This window comes from Solenopsis invicta, chromosome 2, assembly GCF_016802725.1.
Source record: "Solenopsis invicta isolate M01_SB chromosome 2, UNIL_Sinv_3.0, whole genome shotgun sequence".
Lineage (NCBI taxonomy): Eukaryota > Metazoa > Arthropoda > Insecta > Hymenoptera > Formicidae > Solenopsis > Solenopsis invicta.
Genome location: NC_052665.1, coordinates 24,232,936 through 24,250,090, shown reverse-complemented (window position 1 = coordinate 24,250,090; position 17,155 = coordinate 24,232,936). Strand labels below are relative to the sequence as shown.

General features: G+C 33.6%; 1 protein-coding gene and 1 long non-coding RNA gene across 11 annotated transcripts in view; one reads left to right on the top strand and one right to left on the bottom strand.

The window, feature by feature from the left end:
• Positions 1 to 17,155, top strand: part of LOC105201598 (UPF0518 protein CPIJ015043) — a 133,179-nt gene that overhangs the window by 68,462 nt on the left and 47,562 nt on the right. For all 10 annotated transcript variants that reach the window (XM_039446109.1, XM_039446108.1, XM_039446112.1 and 7 more), the window contains one exon: positions 7,132 to 7,299. In XM_039446109.1, coding sequence (XP_039302043.1) covers positions 7,132 to 7,299 — 168 coding nt within the window. The remainder of the gene's footprint in view (positions 1 to 7,131; positions 7,300 to 17,155) is intronic.
• On the bottom strand, positions 4,635 to 5,332 carry LOC120356986. The gene is made up of 2 exons (XR_005574192.1): positions 4,911 to 5,332; positions 4,635 to 4,828 (listed from the first exon to the last, which is right to left on the bottom strand). It is a non-coding gene; the product is annotated as an uncharacterized LOC120356986 (long non-coding RNA).

Here is a 17,155-nt window from a genome sequence, read left to right as displayed (position 1 = left end):
CATCTACTATGACCCTTTGAATCATTGCACCGCAGTGTACATATAAGGTAAATTTTAAATTTTTTAGAAATTTAGAAGAGGAAGGGAATTTTGAGAAAAATGACATTTTTGAAAAATCTGAGCAAACTGTTATAAAGTACACAGAAATCCATAAAACTTTTATTTGAAACCTTTTTTTATATCTTTTTTGTTTTGACGGTATTACCTCAGAAATTAAAAAATTGATTTACTTCAAGAGCGTGTTTCACCCTCTTGACAGTCATATGGTATATAAAAATACGTGTCCCATATTTTTATCTGTACTACAATATATTAAAGGCTCGTCAAAATCGGAGGGGGGCACTTCCGTAGCGCACAAACGGACACGCGTACCATGCGTATAGAGAGGTTTTTAATTATTTTGGAAACATTGGAATGTCGGAACATAACTTCATCTTATATCGTTAAATTTGTAATAAAATAAGCTTTATTTTGCGTATAAAAAAAAATAAAAATTTTGAAAAAAATAGGTATGTGATGGAGGAAAGTATAAAAAAAAATTAAAATTAAAATTTTTTATCATTTTTATAAAGTACTTTTTATGCCATTTAACTTTTATTTAGAACATTTTTCTCTATCTCTTATAGTTTCAACGATATACGCTTCGAAAGAAAAAAATCGATTTTTTTCAGAAGGGTGTTTCACCCCCTAAAAGTGCGTATAGTCCCGTATAAAAAAAATACGTATCTCTTATTTTGACCTAGAATACAACATATTCAAAGCTCATCAAAATTGGAGTGTAACACTTGGGTAGGTTTGCTTGTAAGCTTCGGACAAATTTTTGCCAAAGAAAAAATCATCTCAGAATTTGATTACAAAGCCAGTAACGGGATCAATATGTTATTTTGAATTATCCTGTATGTCACACTCTGAAAGTTAAAAAATAGCGATGACTTTCATGTAATCTTAACCCTTAAATACGTATTGAAAATTGCCTTAGATTTTTGATCGCTTACTGTATGAAGATGGAATGAGAAAAAAGAGTCGGGCTAGATGGAAAAAAGTTTGAAGTCTCTTTTATCGACTGCTACAACTGACTAACTTCATTACTTAACTAAAATGAAATAGCATGAAAGTTTTTTCGGGAAGGTCTCCCAGATCTACTTATGTGTTTAAGGCATGAAGTAAAATTAAGGAGAGGTAATTGCAGAGATATTGAAAGTGGTCACGAAAAGTGTTCTGTGTTCATTGAACGCATATATGTAATACTCCTATATTGCTAACGCAGCCTCTTTTTGAGAGTGGGGGGTGTGCCAAGAGAGTGAGATAGAAAATCGACTTCTCGCTCCCACAAATCGTGTACTTTCGCAATGCGCATGCGTGGGAACGTATGCGCGTGCACTTATGGCATACGTGTATTGTAGAGGTTAGATATTATAAAGTACAATTAAAAGAAATACCATATCTAAAATCTATAATTATTAAAGTCACATTTGATTTCTTAGTAATTTCTTTAACTTTTACACTTACATAAAAAATAAATTAAATGTGAGTTTTCTAATTGTGAATTATTGGTGCATATATTATTAATTATTAATAAATACAGTTACAATTAATTTCAAAAATACATAAAATACGTTAAAATATGAATGGAAATAAATATAAGCGTGTTTATAACTTGAACATGTTTTTATTATTTATAAAACACAACATACTATATATATTAAAAGTACAAAATTTTGCACAATCCTAATTATAGAGTATTAATATTACTGATGATGAAATAAAATAAGATTTGTATTTTTTTGACGAACGTAATCGTCTTTGCTAGACATATTTTTGGCTTCATGAAACAATCTTACATCAATGTACAGTGATACAATATGTTTACACAATTGCGTTCTATGGTTATCGAATATTTCTTGAGTGAATATGTAATCTTGCATGGTATTGTTAGAAAATGGAGACGATAATCTACGAAGTATGATATTTGTTAAAAACTGTTTAATATTATTTTTTTTTAATTCGTCCGTATACTGCCGAATTGTGGTTTCTGATACCTTACAGATAATGCAAACATCATCAGATGGTTTTAAATATGGCCCTCTATTTTTAAGTTCTGATAATAAAGGCATTTTTTCACCTACTAACTGAGTTTTACATATTTCACAATTTATAATGTTATACAGTTTATTACAAATATATCCTACTATATATTGAACTATATTGTCTACATATGATGTTAGCTGCCACATTGTTTTCATATAGTCATGATCAAAAGCCAATATTTCTTCATCATAGTTTTCAATTTCTTCATTTACTATGGGACATTTAATTTTTTTTGGATTCGATGATACGTGCAAAATTTCAAAACTATCTGAAAGACAATTGCCGGTATCAAACTGTTTTATTTCATGCCTGATTAATAGACGTTTGTATGCACTTTTTACTTGTAGAACATTAGGATTGTTATTAAATCCTCCACGACTCCTTATAGCACTAAAAAATGTTTCTAGAAAATCTTGAGATAATTTATACGTTAACAAATATGTCATCCCGAAGGTCTTTAAACAATCAAATAAAGGAAATATATTTCTTAAACATACAATTAGTCCAAGGAAACCAGTTTTTCTACCAGATCGTAATATGGGAATGCCATTTGCGTCTTGTAATGTATTAATATATTCTTCAAAGTATTTAGCATGTGTTTGTAGTTGTGCATAATTTTCAGAAGTTAATGGTGTATTAAACTTATGACGAGAAAATTTATTTTTGCAATTTAATATATCACCCATGTTATTGAAATTTAAGCAAAACTCAGCAGTTGGTTTGCAATTAGCAAATTGACTGTTTATTGTAGGGTCTGGTAAGTTTAATAAAAACATAAGTGAATTGTATACACTTTCACTTAAAGTTTGTATTGCTAACTTAACATTCATTCTGTTATTGTTATAATAAATATGTTTACTAGTAAGTTTATTTGCAGCTTTCAAGCCTTTTTTTTGTTGTAATTTGTGAAGATTAACTATATGAGCATTCAATTCTTTCACCACTTGATGTTTTCAAAATTTGTTTGTCACCTAAAGTACTTCTCACTAATTTTAACATGTGACAGATCATAAAACACGTAACATATTTCTAATGTAACAGGATTTGTAAAGAATGGCTTGAAATTTTCTCCATATTGCAAGTTTGCACCTGAAGCATTACACATACTAATATTACTTGAAGCACCATCAAAAGTTATGGAAAAAACTTTACAATTTATATTATTTAATTGTTCAAATGCAAGTGTTAACAAATTCGCGCGTTCTGAACCGTTTAATGATCTAATTAAAAAATATCCAATTGGAACTTTCCAACTATCATTTAGAGATACTGCCATGAACACTAACATGTTATTAGCAGCAGGAGCAGAATCGTTATCATTTTCTATAATACCATAGTCAATACCACCGTGAAGTCTTTTTTTATCATAAATCATTTCTTCCTTTATTGACATTTCATCTATAACTAAATTAATAATAAGAGGTTTAGAATTATTATTATTCTTGCGTTTTGCAATGGCATTTAATGCTTCTGTTGTGAAACCTGGAGATCCATCAACTACACGATACCAATTTCGTATCGTAGAAGGATTTGGCAACAAGTTATTCCACTTTTCTCGTACATAATTAAATGCTTTAGGTGAATAAAAGTGCAATGTTAATGCAAAGCTGCGAATTGCAGGAGAATAAGTACCACCTTTTCCTATTTTTCTTGATATTATCGCCTTCACACTTTCCGGTAATGTATTCTAAATATAATAGAAAGAAAATAATTGAAACAAGTTTATAATACTTATTTTATCACCTTTAAGTTGACTCTACGATTCATTTATTAATAATTATAAAAAATATCCTAAAAATTAATTATAAAAAATATCCTAAAAATTAATTATTCATAATAATTAACAACCCAGCCTAAGAAAAAATATTCCATACGTTATTAGTCCATATTATCCATAACATACTATTAAATTATCTGCAGCATCTTCAGAAATTAATTTTGATTCTTTCAAATGAGATACTAGTTCTTGCAATGTAACAATTTTCTTTCGAAGTCTTCTGTTTTCATCTTGTAAAGATTTAATTTGTTCACTTTTCTTTTTATCCTTTTGTTTAATAAAACTGATTACTCTTCTCGCTCTTCTCGGTGTGCTAACGTCACTAGTATTAATTTCTGAGATATATCTTGGCTCTGCAAACATACGTTTCTTTCGAGGAGGAGAAATGTTCTCTTCACAAGCTAAAAATATAAAATATTTATCACAAAAATAATACTTATTTAGCCTTTAGCCTTATAGCCTTTCTATTATATTAATTATTTTTAATTTATTGAGCCATATCACTTATATTATTTATATGTAGCTTACATGGATAATAAGTGGAAACTTCGGATATTGAAGTTCGGATATCACAAAAATGACATTTATGTTATTTCCTCTTTCAGTGTACATATTTTTATTTCTACATAATTTATATGTAACTTACATGAATGATAAGTTAAAGCTTCCGATATTGAATGAACAGCGTTAGCACAATCCATTACATCAGCATTGAAGATGTTTACTTCAAATGATTTCGACGTATTCACTGTAGTACTTCTCATTGTTGATGCATTTGATAATTCAACTGATTGATTTGGTACAGTTATTTGTACAGTGGGTATAGCCCCAGGAGGTAATCTCTTTTCAGTGTTATTAGGTAAATCAAAGTGATGTGAGCAAATATAAATTTTGGACACATTTTTTTCATGGAATCCGCAAGCGTCGATCTATTTTTTTCGTATTTCGGGTGTTTTCGGAAATCTAAAAAGAATAATTTAATTCTTATTAACTATTGTAAACAATCAGATACGTATGTACTTTCATTATTTGTCATTAAACTTACTTATGTAAAGTAATCTTTTCATCCTCCGTGGTTTTTCTTTGACACAAATAACAAGATCGCGGCATTATTTCCTTTTTTAAATATTCACTACTGAACACTGAATACAGAAATATATAAAGCTACTGATGAATACGTCGAACTGGTCGGACACAATAAACGTGGTAATGAAATATAGGTTGGGAACACGTGCATGCGCATTGCGAAAGTACACGAATTGTGGAAGTGAGAAACGATCGTCTGCACCGATGTTTTCGGCAGCTCTCCATTGCCGTTAGCAATATAGGAGTATTACATATATGGTTGAACGGAATAATTTGGACCATAGCGTCGCTATGGAAACATTAATGATTCTTAAGGCCGCAGCACAGACTTTTACATAGCTGCATAATCGTATGCATAAGGAAGTTGATTGGTCTGTTAGTACATGCATAAGGAAATGGACCAATCAATTTCTTTATGCATACGGTTATGCAGCTATGCAAAAGCTTGTGTCGTGGCTTTTAACGACAGTTCGGTTATTGTTTACGTCATTGCCCTGATATATTTTAAAAAAGCTGTGTAAATATATAATAAAAAAAAGTTGTTAAGAATTACAGAATAGACCTGCTAGATTTGATTACCTCGCTCAACTTTTGGAAAAATTACTGCCTGCATATTAACAATCCGCACAAATAATTAATTGGATATTTATGTTGTTTTGATGTTCAGATCTATTAAAAAAATGTATTCTGATTATCAATATGAAATATATTGCTCATAACTAAATATTTATATTCAATTAATGTGCAAACAATTTTATGTTATACAAACTGACTTTAGTTAAAGTTTAGTTGAAATAAGCTACAAGTAATTCTGTATTATTCTAAATTTTATATGATTATTACAAATAAAATGTACTTAACTATACTATCTTTAAAAATTATCAAAATTAATTATAGAACTTATTTCTATACCTCTGTATATCAACGCGCAATGTGACAGATTATATGTATATATACTGATCATGATTTACTTCATGATACTGATTCAATATGGCGACGCTATGGTACAAGTTATTTCGTTCAATGAACTCGGAACATTTTTTGTGACCAACTTTTTTCTCCCCAGCCTATGTAGTTACCGCTCCTTAATCTTACTTCATGGTTTAAGAGTTAAAAATCGATTTTTTTGAAAATTAATTTTACTATTTGTTCTTCTTTAGACACAATTTTTCACTAAAAATTTTTTTTTATACTATGTATTATTGATAATATATTTGAGATAGACAATTAAAATGTATATCGCTCTGTATATCGTTTTTCCAATAAGGAAAATTTTGTAGCATTTATTGTTTTTATTTTATTCAAGAATTATTTTTATTGAAATCTTTTTACAATTAGATAAATAAATAAATGAGTTTTGTTAATCACTTTCAATTAAGGTTTCTGAGTATTCTGCCGAGAATTTTGCGTTGACGATGGCGAGGTAATGTCACGGAAAAAAAAAACTAATAGGCGTGATATGTTGACGATGAAATTTTGTCTTGCATATTATTTCATGATTATGTTTATTGTAAAAACGTGACTTGTTCCGTATTTACTAAATTCATAAAAATGGATTATAAATAAAGTTATCTTTGAATTTTATATAGAAAAGCATATTTTTAATTGTTTTAAATAATTGTCCGTGTTTTCTTGCCTGAATAAGTTTCACTTCACGTGCTTTTTACTACTATTTACTGATTGTCAGAAGGAAAAACAAGAATTAAGGTTCATTTTCATAAGTATTTTATAGTATTTTGTTTTATTTTATTCTATCCAAATTCTCTTTCTTTACAAATGGCACGCAAGAAACTTTTTGTGATGTCTTGCTTATGATGTTACAATTTCAATATGATCACGGCGATTACTCAAAAGCTTTCACATACATTTTTTGGGTATAGCAAAAAATAGAAATGTTTTGAGAATCAATTATATCGTTTATTTAAATCAAAATAATTTATATAATAATATTATAAATAACTCAAATATAAATCATTAAATTCAAAGACAAAGGATTAATGAAAAGAATGTGTAAATTATTATACTAGTAGATCATAAAGTATTTTTTAAATTACTAATTACTAACATTATTCGTAAGTTATTGTTTTTTAAATTATGAATAAACTGTATATTATTTTGTGCGTGCATGCGTATGTGTATATGTATATAAACTTTTAATTTTTTTGAAACAATAATTGCAGATGACAGTGGAAGAATTGCTGACGGCCACAGCTTATTTTGATTTGTTTCTTCGATCTGTAACTGATCCTGGTTTGTTACGATTGCTTGTTAGATTTCTATTAGAAGATAATTATGATGATTGTAGAATACTAGATAGCTTAATACAAAGGATTTCTTCTCGATCCAGGGTAAATTAGAAATGTTCTTATCTCATTTTTACCTATACAGCACAGAAAGATTGTGGGAACATTGCAAAAGTAGTTAATTGTGATATTGTAAAAACATTGCAAAATGTTACTGCAATATAGATGCAATATTGCAACAACGGTAAAATATCCGCTATTAGGAATATTGCAATATAATGTTGCAATACTATAATTGATAGGTTCATAATAATATGGCATTTTTAATTTGAATGGACAATCTGCAAGATTTATATATACTATTGAATTAAAAATCAAGAAAATTATATAAGTATATTTGCAATGTGCTTTTAATAATGTATTATTATAATACGTATTATATCTATTATGTATTGGGTAAATGCAAAAGTTTGTGCCTAATTCCAATAAATCTCATTAGAAGAGTTGTATATAGTAGCGTGATTATTATTATACATTTATGGAAAAGTATAACGCATTTAATAATCATTTGTATGTAAAACTTGTGTGTGAATTGACTGAATTTACATGGTAAAAAAAATTTTGGAGATAAGCAAAGAAAATGTGCAATTACTACATATTATGTTTTGTGAGTTTTAGAAGGATAACACCGTTGGAACTACCGTAAAAAGTATTTAAAATGTTTATCAGGATCGATGCATTTGGAACTATTGTTTCTTCAATTTTTGGTACTTGTGTACCTCACAGATCATTTAAATACATTATTTTTAAAGTGCTTTAGAAATTGATTTAAAAATTAGTATTTTATCTTCATTGAAGCCTCTTTTCTGCAAGTGTGTAAATTTTGTATTCAACACATAGGTTAGTTAGGCTGTTAAAGTTGCTAATGACAAATCTGCAATAAAAATTTCATTAAAAATGATTGATACAATAAGGCAATTCAAACTACTAAATTTTATTGGATAAATTTTTTACATGTGTACATGTAAGTTGCTTTTTGACGTTGATGATTACGAATTTGCAATAAAAATTATAAAATTAAAAATTGTTGATTTAATAAGGTGGAAAAATGTAACATTATAAAAATAATCAATTTAACATGGCGCATTAGAATGCTTATTAGACTTGAATAAAATACTAAGATACTTTTTTTTTGCAGATTTTTAAATTGTTGATTATACAAATTCCAAAATTAAAAATAACCGAAATATTTCAAAATCAAAAATGGTTAATCCAATATGACTGAAATTCTGGAGGGTGTTTTTCAGCTATGTATACAAGCGACATTGTGTAATACAGTGCTTTCCAACTATAACACAAGTTGATACAATCATATACAGCTAACAAAGGGAGGCTGCGACAATAATCTCATCGATTTTATAAAATAAAATTTTATAAGTGTGTAGTATTCACTCAGACCTTTAGTATAGTAAAGCCGGTTTTTGCGAAACTTAGACATTCTCGAGAAAATGACGATTAAATATTTCCAGCATCTATAGTACCGTTACAAAAGAAGAATTCTCGAGTAAACGACGTAGCGTAGGGCATTAGAACGTTGACTAGTACGCCTGGGATCCCAGGTTCGATCCCTACGGATAAAATTTTTTTTCAAATTTATATTTTCAATTGGTACATATAATTTTTAAACCGTTTTTAATTGTTAAATAATAGTAAAGATACTTTATTCCTTGCGGAGTACACTACGGATCTCCGCTCCGCTTATAAAATTTAAACATTTTATTCCTTGCATCCTTTACAACGCACGAGAGAGAGAGAGAGAGAGAGAGAGAGAGAGAGAGAGAGAGAGAGAGAGATATCACTCATCCATTCATACATCCACACTCTTTTTCCGGACCTTCGTTTCCGCCGCATTTTCCTCTCTTCCTTCCACACTCTCATTCATACCCATCCACTCTCCTCCCTCCCTCACCTCCTCTAATCTCCTCATCCAAATCTCTCCCACCCCGCCTCCTGCCAAGACCTTATCCATCATCTCCTGCCATCCCTTTTCTATCCCCCAATTCGTACATTCCTCTTATACGTGCTCCCAAGTTTTCTTTCCCCTTCCACATATCCTATACTTCCTTTTCTCATCCTTTTTCCAATATTTACTCCCTCTCATCCCGTCTCCCAGCCTATACTTTGCCACTCTCTGCCATCTTTTCTTTTTCTATTCCTTCTTTGGGTACTTCGGCACCCCCTTACCCTTCATTCTACCATACCATATGTTAAATCTAGGGCCCTTAATTTTCTTCGATTTTTCTTCCTCCTGCCACCTACTCTCTCTTGCTCTCTCCTGCCACCTTTTCTCTCCTCAACTCTTTTCTCTCTCTCATATTTTCTATCTTAATTAAGCTCCAGCTCTTTTTCTCACAAAAATCTTTCCTTTTCTTTTCCCATTTACCCATCACTTTTCCTACCTTTGCTCTATCTCTCATTTCCTCCAAACACAACCTTGCCAGCTCCCTCCCTCTCCCAGTTTCTTTTTATAACTCCATGCCTTCAACCCTGCCCTCCCCCTCAACTTTTCCTTCTGCATTTTCTCTGTCACCATGTACCCCGGCGTGTACCTTCCAACCCCCAAAATCCACTTCAAGAACCTGTTTTGTATCTTTACCCTCTTTCTTTCTTTTCAGCCACATATCTCTACTCCATATCCCATTACCGTCTAAACCAATCTGTCGAACAACCATATCCTTCTCGACTAATCCTTTTCAAACTTTTTTTTTTCCTGTCTTCCACACTTCTCTCATCACCACCGCTTCCTTGTTAACTCTCTCCTCTATATGTTTTTTCTGACCTCCATTTTCTTGACCTCCGTTTTTCTGACCATCATTACATACTCTAGATATTTGTATTTTTTTACCTGTTCTATCTCTCTTTTTTTCCATTTCTACACTATCTTTTTCTGTCTCTTGCTCCCCTCCCCCCACTCCTCCCTGTCTAACTCCACATCTATATCCGCCAGCAACAATGTAAATAAGCATGGGCTTAGAGGGCACCCCTGTCTTACTCCTTTCCTCGTCCAGAAGTTTTCCCCCACCTTATCCTTTACCCTTACTCTACTTATGGTCTCCTCTAGTACCTCCTCGCACCTCACGACCAAACTTTTTTTAACTTCCCTCTCCCTCATCTATATGAGGATTTCTCTATCCACCGAGTCAAACGCAGCTTTCAAATGTACAAATAGCATCACCATCTTGCCCTTTCTCACCGCCACCCTCTCGTTTATCAAATAATTCAGTACGTAGATTTGATCAATCGTGCCGACCCCTCTTCTAAATCCCATTAGACTCGGTGGGAGTATTCCCTTCTTCTCCACCTCCTCCCTCAATCTCTTTGCAAGTACCGTTGCGTACACCTTGTATGCCGTTTGCGTTACGTGATTCCTCTATATTCTTCAACCCTCTCTCCCTTCCTTTTTTTCACTACCAGCACTACCATTCCCTCCCTCCACTCCTCTGGACACCCCTTCCTCTCCACACTCTGTTACATATTTCCCACAGCCATTTTTTTATTTCTTTTTCCCCATATTTCCATACTTCATTTACAGTACCATCCTTTTCCGCCGCTTTTCCCTCCTTTAGTTTCTTTACCGCCCTTTCTATTTCTTCCCTACTGATATCTTTTTCCACTCCTTCTGTTTCCCTTACCTCCCCTCTTACCTTCCACTCTACTCCCTCCAACACTTTTCTAAAGTGTCTCTCTCATTCCCTCATTTTGATCCCTTCCCTGAATTCTTTCTCTTTTTCCCCTGTTCATTACCCTCCATACACACTTTCCAATTCTCTCTCACATCTTTCTCTTTCCCTTCTTTTCTTTTCTTTACAATACTCTCTGTATCTTTTCCTTATCTCCTTATATTTCTCCCTCTTCCCTCCTCTCTTCTTCCACTTTTTAAACTTCTCCCTTACTTCTCTTTTCATACTCCTACATTCCATATCCTACCATCCTCTCCGCACCTTTTTCTCTTTTCTCTACTTTTTTTAATGCTCCTTTCACTCTCTTTTTTAATTTTCTCTAACTTTCCTTAACCCCTCTGAAACACTATTCTTTTCCCCACGAATTCCTCAAATTTCTTCTTTTCCTTTCCGTCCACACCCCTCTTTTTTTTTTCTCTTTCCTTTTCCCAATCCTTTTTTCCTCCTTTTCTCTCCTTTTCACGTACACTGTTAATGGCTGATGGTCAGAATCCACTCATTCCCCCACTTTCATCTTTCCCTCTCGTTTCCTCATTCCCGATCACGTAGTCAATTACAGTTTCCCCTTTTCCTCTAGTATACGTCCATTTAATCTCTTTAACTCCCTTTATGCATCCATTCAGTATTGACCATAATAATTTCTTTAAAAAACCACACAATTTCTTTCCTTCTCTATTCATCTTTCCATCTTTTGAGTTTCCTCTCTTTTCTCTACTCCTCCCTCTTTCTTCCTCCCCTCTTTCTACCCGTTCTCGCATTAAAATACTCCCCTATTAATATATTTATCTCTTTCTCTCTCTCCATCCACTCTCTTAATTGCCTCGTTTTTTCCTCTAAATTCCCATTCACATATACATCCACTAGTTTCCATCGTTCTTTCCCTAAGTTGACTTTATTCACCTGTAATCCCGCCTCTCTTCTTTCCCTATTCTCTTTTTTTCTTTCTATTCCATCTCATTCCTATGATTATTCCCCCCTCCCCCCCCATTGCCCTCCCTTTTTGCTCTTCCTTCCCGTTTCTTGCATCTTTTGTACGTATCCTTTTGGCAACCATCTTTGCACCTTTTCCCATCTTTTCTTCTGTAACCATGTTTCACTCAAAAACATCACATCTCATTCTTTTAATTTTTTCCTAAAATTCTCTTTATTTTCCATAGCAGCTACATTCCAAAAATCTATTTTGTATTCATTACCGTCCCTGCTTTTTCTATTCCTCTATCATATTTTCTATTTCCCTTATTTTGATCCTTCCCCCCTCTTCTTTTCCACACCCCCTACTAAAAAACCTTTTTTCCTTTTTCCTCCTTTTTCCCTTTTCCTCCTTTTTCCCTTTTCCTCCTTTCTTACATCTTTTTACCTTTTATTACCTTAACTTATCCTTGATCTTATCCCAATTTATCCACAATTTATCCTCAATCCACATTTTCATATATCCTACTCTTACTTTCTTTTCTTTTCTTCTATTCCTTTCTACCCCTTTCTATCCCTCTTTATTCACTACTCTACCCTTCTCTTTTTTTCCGTCAAGTCGTCCACGATCCACTCCTTCCTATCCCTCAGCTTCGTCTTTCCCTTCATCACATCAATTTTCTTCCTCACACTCGCGAATCTCACCCATACCATGTCTTTTCTTATCTTAATTCCTTATCCTTCCACTCTCGCTACCGCTTTCGTTACTTCCACTATCTTTTCTATCTTTTTTTTAAATTCCTCCTTTCCCCCTTCCTTTACTCTTACTCCCTTTATAATTATATTTCTTTTCATCTCCTCTCTTTTCCTCTTTTCCCCTTTTAATTCTAGTCTCCTCATCCTTTCTTCCAGTTCCTACATCTCATCTTTTCCCCTTATCTGTATCTGCTCTATCCCTTTCCTTTTATCCTTCTCCCTTTCTCCCTTTTCCTTCTCCACTTTTCCCCTTTCTCTATATTCTAAACTTTTCTCTCTAAATCGTCTACTTTTTTTCTCATTTCTTCCATCCATTCTCTCATTTCTTCCCTACCTTCCCTCAATTCTCTCAATTCGCTTTTCATTTCATTAAAACCTTCTTTCACCTCCCTCAATATCTCTCTTAGCCCTCCTTGTCTTACCGGCGATCTCCTTACCTTATTGCTTTTCTTGAAGATTTCTTCCTCCTCTACTCTAGTTTCCTCTCCCTGCCCACTCTTTTTTTCTCTCTTTAACAATTCTAGCAGCGGCGCATTGTTTGATCTATCCCTCGTCAGACTTTCTGCCTTGCTCGGCTTTCCCACTTTTCTCTCTTTCCATTCTCTTCTTCCTTTTTCCTCTCTTTCCCTTCCTCTTTTCCTTCCTCCATCTCGACTTTCTCCAAACCTGCCAACTTTCCCTATTCAAACTTTTCCGCGACTGCGCTTACTCTCTCCTACGCTTCTCACTTCTACCGCCTGGTGTCGCTGCTCTCACCGCTTTTCTGCTTCCTCTCTACTCTCTATACCTGCTCTCCCGTCTAACTTCCAAATCCTGTCCCAACCTTATCACCTTATCACTCCTGTCTCACTATTTCCTTAGCCCTACCCTATCCCTTATTCTTCATCTGCTATTTCCTTGTCCCCTCACCCTCTCGCACTCCAATTCCGCCCTCCTTCTCAAAAAACACAATCTTACCAAACACACCTTACAAGCATACGACTATCACTTTTGCTACCGGAAACGGAAATCCTAATTGTTAAATATAAAATGTTATTTTTAAAAAATAAAGGAATTTAAAAATGCTTTTTTATTATTAATTAAATTAAAATTTTTCATGAATACAAAAGAAAGATATTTGCAATAAAAATTTACAATGACTGTTTTAAGAACGTCAAAATAATTGTTTTTATAAATTGTTACACTTACAATGGTCTCCGAGGTTTTATTATTGTTTTTTTTTGTCTAGATTTATGTCAGAGAGAGCCTGTATGCTATTAAAATACATTCTTTAGTTCACAATCAATTAAATGCATCCATCTTTTGTGACATGTTAAAATATGCATGATTTGCATCTCAACAAGTGAAAGAAGTCTTTTTAAAAACGTTAATGAAATTTGTTTTATAAATTCTCTTAATTAAATGAAATGTAAAAATTGTGCACATGAAATGTCAATAATTATATGTGCATGGTGCAATGAACTATTGTGTTTTAATTGTTTTTACAATAAGTATCACCCTAAAAGCTGTAAACTAATTGCAAAACAGTCATTATACATTTTTATTGTGAATATATATTTTTTGTTCTTATTTTTTAGGTCTTTTATTCTTGTGTTATATATTTTTTGTATTCATGAGAAATTTTAATTTAATTAATAATAAAAAAGCATTTTTAAATTTCTTGATTTTTTAAAAATAACATTTTATATTAAATAATTAAAAACAGTTTAAAAATTATATATAACAATTAAAAAATATAAGACTAAAAAAATATCTTGTCCGCTGGGATCAAACCTGGGATCCCAAGCGTACCAGTCGACGTCCTAATGCCTTTTGCTACATCGCTTACTTGAGAATCGTTCTGGTTTTATAGATGCTAGAAATATTTAATTGTCATTTTCTTGAGAATGCCTAAGTTTTGCAACGAACAGCTTTATTACAGTAAAAGTATGAGTGAATACTACACACCCATGAAAATTTTTTTAAAATCGGCGAGATTATTGTCGGCCTCCCTTTGTAAGATGCTGAGTAACTATTTTATGTCACTTCATAGATATTAGATTTTTACGTTTGCTATCACTGAAGCAGATATCGTTTTTCATAGCTGTTGGTTATTGAGTTGAGCAAAAATATAACTTATTTTGATAATAATACAGCGATAGATTTTTCAATTATATTTGAGACTTGAGCGGATAACTAATAAGCGCGTGGAATATACTACACAGAGCGTAATGATACACACAGAGAAGAAGGAAGTGATTGCAAAATGGATGATTTTGGATCAATATATCGTCGCGCGAGACTTATCGATTTATCGATCGTGACGAATAGTTGTAACGGTGATGCGCGCGCATACAAGAAAACACGCATTGTATCCGGGAACTGTGAATCAGAAGTTCTTATTTCAACACGCCTCCTCAATGCGTGTTTTGATGCGCCATGTCTCTCATAAAATTCTTTAGACCAAGATCCTCAATGCATCTCTTGTGACTTGCTCTTGATAAGGCTTTTGTTAAAATGTCGGCGGCCATTTGGTTTGTCGGTAAATATTGGAGTTTTACGTGACCAGCTTGTACAGCCTCTCTCAGGAAATGGTACCGAATATCTATATGCTTGGTACATGTATGAATAACAGCATCCTCAGCTAAACATAAAGCACCTTGATTATCGACGTATTTTGTTACATTAGCCAACTTATCTAATTTGATTTTGGTGAGTAGGCTTTGGAGATGTAGCGCCTTTTTAACTGTTTTTAATAAATTGATGTACTTCAGTGGAGGACATTGCAACGGTGCGCTGTTTTTGCGATTTCCATGTAATCTCAGCTCCGCTCACCTTGAACGCGTAACCGCTAAATTACCGACGATTTATCTGGTCGCTACTCCAATCGGAATCAGAGTATCCTTGGAGTGGTTGTTTATCCGGCGAATATATCAGCCCCATCTGACATGTACGTGTTAGGTATCTCATCACACGTTTTGCCGCTATCCAATGACATTCTCTGAGTTAAATTGTGCGAATCTTGCTACAGTATTTGCTATATCCGGTCTCGTGGTGACTACTAGATAGAGCAGCGCTCCGGTAAGTTCTCGATACGGTTTTTTATACACGTTCTTTCATTTTTGTTGATTTGTCATTCTTTATCAGCATAGATCTACACTCCTCTGGTGTGGCGACAGTATTGCACTGTTCTATACCATATTGCTTTAACAGGTCTATGATCTTTGCTGAGTCAGTGCAATTTTGTCTTTGCTTTGATTTATCTTGAGTCTGATACAGTACTTTGCCAACCCGAGGTCTTGAATGTCTAAGTGTTGAATGTCCTGTAATCCTTGTTTAATTTCCGTGATCCACTCTAGATTGCCTGAGACAATTAAAATATGATTGATTTTACGGCGAACTTAACTTTACTTGGTGTCTTGTCAAGGACATAAATAGGAACCGAAATTCTATTCTCAGGTGACTCAGAATAGGAAGTTTGCTAGTCCATTTCTCATGTGGCGTGATTTCATTTAAAGTTTTTGTCAAAGGCAACGATTACGAATGTAGCATGCCGTTGCCACAGCGTCACTTCAGAACATCGGTGGTAGGCTAGATTGTATGAGAAGGCTCCTCGCCATATTCATGATGGTTCGGTTTATTTGGTCAGCGACGCCATTTTGCTGAGACGTGTGTGGCGCGGTGAGCCTATCCCACATTTGGAGAGAAAATTGTCAAATTCTTAATTGCAATATTCCTTGCCATTATTGGATTGGAGGCATTTGATTTTCATTCCAGCCTAGTTTTTTACAAGTCTTTGTATCTTACAAATGCTTCAAGAACGCCGCTTTTCTGGCTGAGGAAATAAACCTGACTCCATCTTGATGCGCCATCTGTGAAAGCAACTAAGAATCTTACTCCGCTTGGTGAACTGAACACGGAACGTCCACAACACATGCCAAATATCTGGAAATAATTTATTTGGACGTTCCATAACGTCCGAATAAACTATTTCCAGATGTTTGGCATGCGTTGGACCGCTTTTCGGAAATGGCAAACGTGTCGTTTTGCCTTTCAGATACTCCTCACATTCCAATATATTTACAGGATTTCCGGCGGGATTATAGAGTCTTGTCTCACGAATGATCTTGGATAAGTCTTTAGTATTTTAGTGACTCAGACGCTCATGCCACAGCATTGACTTTGAGGTACCAGAAACCGGCGTGGCTGCAGCATATTCGACATCTTTTCGTAAATAATATAAGTCACCTTTTCTATCTAAGTCTTACTTGACTAATCTGATCCGTAGCCTTTGTGAAGTCTTTGAAAAAGGAAACATGTCTTTTATCCGTGATTTTTGCAAAACTAAATTGGTTCGCAAATCCGGTACGAACAATGTGTTGTTAAATTCTACTTGCCTTACTGACGTGTCACCGGCCACAGAAACTTTTACCTTGCCTTTACCCTTGATATCTGCAGATGCCTGACTGGCTAACTTTACTTTCCCACGGGTCAATGTCTTCAAACATTCGAAACTGTTCTCGTCATTACACAAATGCGATGTACATTCGCTATCCAGTATCCACGGATGCGACGAT